Below are 8,036 nucleotides of genomic sequence, written 5' to 3'. Positions count from 1 at the left end.
CCGAAGGCAGAAGCTTAACGACTGAGCCACCCAGGCGCCCCATTGAGCCACCCAGGCACCCCTAGCTTAAAATATTTCTTATTAGCTCTAGCTTAAAATATTTGTCATTAGCTCTTTGAGATTTCTTCTTTTACTCATTATTTAGAGTATATTGTTGACTCCCCAAGCATTTGGGTATTTCCTAGCTCTCTTTCTGTTGTTTTCAGTTTAATTCCATTGTGGTCTAAGAACATACTTTATATGATTTCTATTCTTTTAAATTTGTTAAGGTGGTCTTATGTCCCCAAACATGGTCTATCCTGGTGAGTGCTCCTGTGAGCTTGGGAATAGTTTATATTCTGCTGTTGTTGGATGGAGCGGTCTATAGAGGTCAATTACATCTGGTTGATGGATGATGTCATTTAGGTCAACTGTGTCCTTACTGATTTTCTGCCTGCAGCATCTGTCCTTTTCTGATAAAAGGATGTTGAATTCTCCAAATATAATAGTAGCTTTATCTATTTCTCCTTGGAATTCTATCAGTTTTTGCATCATATATTTTGATATTCTCTTTTACCTACATACATGTTAAGGATTATTATTGTGGTTTTAATTGAGCATTTTGTATGATTTTATTTTCTCCTTTCTTAGCATATCAGTTGTACTTCTTTTTATTTTATTTTTATTATTTTTTACTTTCTTTAGTCATTGCCCTAGAGTTTGCAGTATACATTTACAACCAATTCAAATCTCCTTTCAAATAACACTCTTCCACTTCACTGTGAGAGTACCTTATAAGACCAAACTAACCCTAGTACCTCCCTCCTCTCCTTTGTATCATTGCTGGCATTCATTTTGCTCATACGTGTATATGCACATACATTTATCTAACAGGTAACAGTTTGTTCAAAATAATTATAGTAACTATGCGTAAATGTATGTTTATATAAAATGTTGCTATAATTATTTTGAACAAACTATCAACCTGTTAGATAAATTACAAATAAGGAAAATAAAAGATTTTATTTTACTTTCACTTATTTCTTCTTCAGTGCTCTTTCTTTAAGCAGACCTGAATGTTTGACCTGTATCATTTTCCTTCTCTCTAAAGAATTTATTTAACATTTCTTCCAAGCCAGTGCACTTATACCAAATTCTCTCAATTTCTGTTCGTCTGAGAAAGTTTTTATTTCTCCTTCACTTTTGAAGAATTATTTTGCAGGGTACAGAATTCTTTTTTTTTTTCCTCCTAACACTTTACAATTTTGCTCCACTTTTCTTGCTTGCGTGGTATCTGAGGACAAAGCAGATGTAATTTTTACCTTTGTTCCTTTGTAGCTAAGGTGTGTTTGTTTTTTTTTTTTTATTTCAGGCTTCTTTTAGGATTTTTTTCCCCATATTTGATATTTTGCTGTTTGGAGATGATATGCCAACATCTAATATTTTGCTCATGTTTATCCTACTTGGTATTCTCTGAACTTTCTTGCTAAGTAGTTTGGTGTCTGGTGTTAATTTGGGAAAATTCTCCATCATTATTACTTCAAATATTTCTTTTGTTCCTGTCTCTCCTTTTTCTCCTTCTGGTGTTCCCATTACTCATATGTTCCACCTTCTGTGGTTGTCCTACAGTCCTTGGACATTGCTTGCTTTCTTCTCTTTTTCTTTTCTTTTCTTTTCTTTTTCTTTTCTTTTTCTTTTCTTTTCTTTTCTTTTCTTTTCTTTTCTTTCTTTTCTTTTCTTTTCTTTCCCTTCTTTTTCCTTCTCAGTCTTATTTCTCTTTGCTTCTCATTTTTGGAGGTTTCTATTGAGGTATTCTCATTGTCAGAGATTCTTTCTTTACCTATGTCCAGTCTACTAATAATCCCCTCAAAGGCTTTCTTCATTTCTGTTACTGTTTTTGAACTTTTGCATTTCTTTCTGGTTCTTTCTTGGGGTTTCCATCTGTCTGCTTACATGGCTCATTTGTTTTTGCATGTTGTGTGTTTTGTCCAACAGAATCCTTAGTGTATTAATAGTTTTTTTAAAATTCACGGTCTGATAATTCCAACATCCCTGCAATATCTAAGTTTGGTTCTGACTTTTGCTCTTTCTCTTCAAAACACTGTGAGGACCTGATGAGCTCCTGGATGTAAAACTCACAAAAGGGTAGGGACCCATCAATGACTGGGTTCCCCCTGGAGTTTATCTCTCAGGCTTGCCCACACTAAGCCTCCAGCAACTAGTCAATTGTAGCTTGTATTTTCTTTTCCTTTCTCTTTCTTTCTTTCTTTCTTTCTTTCTTTCTTTCTTTCTTTCTTTCTTTCTTTCTTTCAGATCTTATGTATTTATTCGACAGAGAGAGAGACAGTGAGAGAGGGAACACAAGCAGGGGGAGTGGGAGAGGGAGAAGCAGGCTTCCCACTGAGCAGGGAGCCTGATGAGGGACTCTATGCCAGGACCCTGGGATCATGACCTGAGCCGAAGACAGACACTGAGCCACCCGTGACACTGAGCCGCCCAGGTGCCCCTGTAGTTTGTATTTTCTTATCCTGGCACTCTTATGGTTCCAAGAAGAGTTGCTGACTTTTCAGTTGGTTCAACTTTTTACTTACTGTTAGAGCAGAGTGTAAATTTCCAGTGTCTCACATGCTAGGCTGGAAAACTGGAGTCTGGATCCTGTTGTTTTAATCCATTCTGCCACTCTTTGTTTTGACTGGGGATTTTTAACATTTGCATTTAAAATAAGTATTCATAAGGAAGGATTTACTATTATCATCTTACTGTTTTCTGTATGTCTTAAACATTTTTTGTCCCTCCTTTTCTCTCTTACTGGCTGCATTTGTGTTTTTTTAATTTTTATAATGACACTTTTTGACTGCTTGACATTTCCTTTTGTGTATATTTGACAAGTATTTTCTTTGTGATTGCCTGAGGGATTACATATAACATCCTGAAGTTATAACAATGTATTTTAAACTGATAACAACTGAACTTCAATCACATACGAAAGTTCCACTCCTCCCTTTAGAACTCCACCACCCACGCCTCATGTTATTAATGTTACAAAGTACTTCCTTATATATTCTGTACCCATTAACTTCGATTTATAATTATTTTTGTGCTTTTGTCTTCCCTGTCCTGTAGAAGAATAAAAAGTGGAGTTATAAACCAAAACTGTGATCATACTGGTTTTTATATCTGTGTGTGCTTTATCTTTACTGAAGAACTTAATATTTCTGTATAGGTTTGAGTTACTTTCTAACTTCCTTGAATTTCAACATAAAAGACTCCCTTTAGCATTCCTTGCCAAGAAGGTCTAGGAATAATCAACTCTCTCAGCTTTTGTGTACCTGGGAATGTCCTATTTTTTCTTTCATTTTTGAATTACAGTTTTTCTAGATAAGGAATTCTTGTTTATTTTTTAAAATAATTTAAACATACCGTCCCCCTCTCTTCTGGCCTGCAAAGCTTATGTCCCAAGTTGACACTGGAATGGAGTTGACAAATAAATAAATAAATAGTGTCTAAATAAATAAATAAATAAATAAAGAGTGTGTTCTGTATCTTTTCAGTTCCCTTCAGGTCCTATTATGTGGCTGATAAATTATATCAAAATTCTAAGAGATCACTGCACCTGCACTAAACCTAAGGGAATTAGGAAGATTATCAAACCTTTACCAACAGTGCATACACTCCCCCTCTCCCAGTGATTCCATAAGGAGCTGTTTGTGTCCGATGTTATTCCTGCTTATCCTCTGAGATTACCATGTTGAAGCTGCTATATATGGAAACTACGTGCTTAGGTTGCTTCTTGGTTCTGAATCAGTTTCTTTATGAGCTAATTAGGGTTATGAAACAAGAGAGGGATGGAGAGAAAGAGATAGTCTGAGGGATCTAAGGAAAACTTTCAGGGACAGGGGATTTTCTTAACATCTTTTTACTTTCCAGATGTCCTGATTCAAGAGAGAAGATGTAATTCTTTGAAACTGAGAGAATACACATTTTTCATTCTTTATGGATGAAACGAAGAAAAAAAATACATTCTAGGAAACAAAGATCTTTTTAAGGATAGGATAGAAGAGAGGGTTATCTCTCATTTTGACCATATTTCATATTGTATGAATCTACTGAAGGAACAGAAATAAGGATACCTCGTGATCTCCGTACTCAATGGCAGATTGGCATTTTCAGGGGGATGACATCACAGAGATTACATCTTGTGCATTTGTACAAAAAAGTATTTTAGAAACCAGTGTGTGTCTCTGTGAGTGTGTGTACTTTCTAGCCCTGCTCTTGCAATGCTCGGTAGCGTATCCGTAACTCCAACATTCACTTAGCACCGGAACAGGTGACAGCCACTGCACTGGTCTAGATTGTAACACTTCCTGCTGGTTATGCGCTTACACGTGAATGTGTGGGGACCCTTCTTTACCCATGGAATTTTATTTCACTTTAATCTCTCTGTACCCTTTGAGTCCCAACTACACTAGATTTAATTCATTACATCATGATTGTCCTTCCCGATGGAGCTTCGTTTATGCTCCTTTGCTTTTCCTTTGTTTATGTGCGTGTGCATGTGGGTGCACGTAGGTGGACATGCATTATCTGTATCTATACCTACATATCTATAGTCAGAACATTTGGGAAAAGGTCATGTAATCCTCACGTTCCAGCCTAAGTAGAAGGCTTTTCTTAACTCACTAAAATAAATTTGATCCCTTGCTGTCATTTCTGTTAACTCATCCTTTCCTTTGGGATAATTTTTTGCCTTATAAATTGCCTGTTTAAAGTTATAATGTTAGAAGCTTAGAAAAAAAAATTATATATATATATATATATATATTGGTTTTGGTTAATGATATATGGGGAATATAAGTGTTTTGGCATGATTCAGGAAAGCATATATAGAGGTAACTCTGTGTAAGTTCTTAGTTCATATTATATCCATGAGGATTTATTTGAGACATGGAGAAAGCAGGTTCTCCTTAAAAACCGATGGCAGTGCTACTAGATATGTACTAAGTACTGCCTTGATGAGCGATAGGAAAAGCAGAAAACTAGTAACTAAGGGTTCCTCTACAGCTGAAGCATTTGCGGTGACTTAAAAGTTAGTTCTTTTCTTTAACCCTCTCAAGTCCTGCCTCATGCTCAACCCCTTCATCCCAGGGCTTCTCTGCCATGGAGGTCTGACTGTCCATTGGAACTATAAGAAGAAGTATAAAGTGTAAAGAAACCTACTACAGTCAGTAACCTGTATCTCAAGCATCATTAGGTAACTTTACCAATCCAATAAATAAACTATTGTGCATGTTTGGGAATTTGGGTTTCTGGACCAACAAGTGAAGGAGCTCAATTAATATCCAGCTGTGCAGTGAAACGATCGAAATCTGAACAAAAGGAAGATAAAAAGGTAGTGAGGGGTTAATGTTAAGAAATACCTTGTCCTTACCAAAAGATAGCTGTTGGTTCACAAAAACATAATATGCGCCTATGTAAGTAGTACGAAATAGAAAGAAACAATAGGAAAAAAGCAACATCGTGGCAAACTTTGTCAGCTTAGTTACATATGCAAAGTAGCAAATGAAAGGCTAAAGATACAGATTGAGTTGATTCTACTTCAAAAGCTGTGCCAAAAACTTCAATATCAGGTCCAGAGAGGGACAAGGCCCTCTATTTCTATTCCCCACGTGAATGGCAGAGTGGATTACAAGCGTCCTTTCAGTAACTCCTTGATATTTTCACAAGACCTCTGCTTGACCACTTGCATTTATGGAAAACCCATTGACCTGAGGGAAATACTGAATAAGAGCTCAAGGAAGAAACTCAGTAACCTCTCAGTAAATGTTGAATTAAGTACAAGTAGGACGAAAGATGGAATCTTTTACTGCAAATGAAGGGACAAGGTGACTTATAGGTCCCTGAGATAATATAAGTATTATCTTTCTGTACTTCTAAACACAGCCATTTGGTATGTTATTGCTAATTTTAGTATTGTGATCCTAGTGAATTTCAATACACCTGATGATGAATTTGAATTGTTTTTAGCAATAGATCATTAAGGGTCTGCTTGACCTGAATCTCCATGTTTTCAGCATCCGCTTGTGCTGCCCAAAAAGCAAAGGGAAAAGCACCATGCCTCCTCTCAACACTTCTCGTCCCTCTCCTGTCACCTTCTTGCTGATGGGCATCCCAGGACTAGAGCACCTGCATGTCTGGATTGGGATTCCCTTCTGCTCCATGTACGTGGTGGCCGTGGTGGGGAATGTGACCATCCTGGCGGTGGTGAGGGCAGAGCGAAGTCTCCACGAGCCTATGTTCCTCTTCCTCTGCATGCTCTCCATCACCGACCTGGTCCTCTCCACGTCCACGCTGCCCTGCCCCGCATGCTCTTTCTGGCTCGGAGCCCACGACATTGCCTTTGATGCCTGCCTGACCCAAATGTTCTTCATCCATAGCTTTACTACCATGGAATCAGGCTTTTTCCTGGCCATGGCCATTGACCGTTACGTGGCCATTTGTGACCCACTGCGCCATACCACCATTCTCAGCCACGCTCGCATCACCATAATGGGTATTATTGTGGTGATTCGGGGTGTAGCCTTCTTTTCTCCACATCCCATCCTGCTCAAACAGCTGCCCTACTGCAGAACACGAATCATCGCCCACACCTACTGTGAGTTCATGGCCGTGGTGAAGTTGGCGTGTGTGGACATAAGGGCCACCAAGAGTTATAGCCTCAGTATGGCCTCTATCATTGGCTCATGTGATGCCATTCTCATTGGTGTATCCTATGCCTTCATCCTCCGCTCCGTGTTCCGCCTGCCATCCCGAGAAGCTGGCTTTAAGGCTTTGGGCACGTGTGGATCACATGTCTGTGTCATCCTTGTGTTCTATTCCACAGCTGGTTTTTCCATTTTCACTCACCGTTTTGGGAAGAGTGTGCCTGCACATATCCATATTTTTATTGCAAATATGTACCTTTTGGTGCCGCCTTTCCTCAACCCCATTGTGTATGGAGTAAGGACCAAGAAAATACGGGAGCACGTTCTTAGGACATTAATGATCAAAGTTGCTTGATTTTAGTTGGATTGACAAAATAAATGGACATAAAAGAGATGATGTAAGTAAAATCACTAGCTGCTCTTACTCCTGCAATTGAATTGCATTTACTGCCTGAATGTTCCCTTTTATTTACTATATGTCTGTGAATTCCAAAAATTCCAATCCAACACGCTATTTCAGCTTATTCATTTATTAAATATTGGAGGACAAATTGTTAATCTCCTTCTAACTGTGTGTCTTTTGGAGGATAATTACAAATAGAGAGTGAACAGTAGAAGAAGGAAAAAAAATATGTACATTGTAAACAAAATAAGATTTCTCAAGAGAACTGAATGATGGACGGTTTCCCACTCTTGTTTAGGGGACAGCTTAGGGTACAACCAACAACTGAAAGAAGCTTCCCCTGATGTTTCTCTTTGCTAATATATATTTGTATGTTGGTAATAAAGAAAAGACCATGAAGATTGATCTATCCTTTACATATCTCTGTATCTATCTATCCAATATTATTATTCATGTTTTTAGCATTATGGTGAATGTAACTAAATGGTGTTTACTTGTGGCTTTTTTATTACTGTGATAAAATAACATAACATAATAGTTATTATTTTAACCACTTTTAATTGCCCAGTCCAGTGGAATTCGTGCATTCACATTGTTGTGCAATCATCACCACCATCCTTCTTCAGAGATTTTTTTATCTTCCCCATCTGAAATTCTATACATTAACATTAACTCCCCATTGCCCACATTCCCTGGCAACTACCATTGTACTTAGTCTCTGTGAATTTGGCTACTCTAGGTACCTCATCCGAGTGGAATCATATAATATTTGTCCTTTTGTGATTGGCTTATTTCACTCAGCATAAAATCCTGAAGTTTCATTCATGTTGTAGAGTGCATGAGAATTTCCTTCCTTTTTGATGTTGAATAATATTCCTATATATTATAGTGGACTATAGTTACATAGATAAAACAGAAATAGGTCTAAATGTAGATTCCTATCTATCTATTAT

General features: G+C 37.6%; 1 protein-coding gene across 1 annotated transcript; it reads left to right on the top strand.

Annotated features, from left to right (window-relative positions):
• Positions 1 to 6,043: 6,043 nt before the first annotated feature.
• On the top strand, positions 6,044 to 7,035 carry LOC103681186 (olfactory receptor 52D1-like). The gene has a single exon (XM_008710717.1). The coding sequence runs from the start codon at positions 6,091 to 6,093 to the stop codon at positions 7,033 to 7,035; it is 945 nt and encodes a 314-aa protein (XP_008708939.1). The 5' UTR covers positions 6,044 to 6,090.
• The last annotated feature ends 1,001 nt before the right edge of the window (positions 7,036 to 8,036 follow it).

The sequence above is a fragment of the Ursus maritimus genome, unplaced genomic scaffold, assembly GCF_017311325.1.
Source record: "Ursus maritimus isolate PB19 unplaced genomic scaffold, ASM1731132v1 scaffold_16, whole genome shotgun sequence".
In the NCBI taxonomy this organism is placed as follows: domain Eukaryota; kingdom Metazoa; phylum Chordata; class Mammalia; order Carnivora; family Ursidae; genus Ursus; species Ursus maritimus.
The sequence above is the reverse complement of the archived record's forward strand: the minus strand, read 5'-3'. Positions and strand labels throughout refer to the sequence as shown.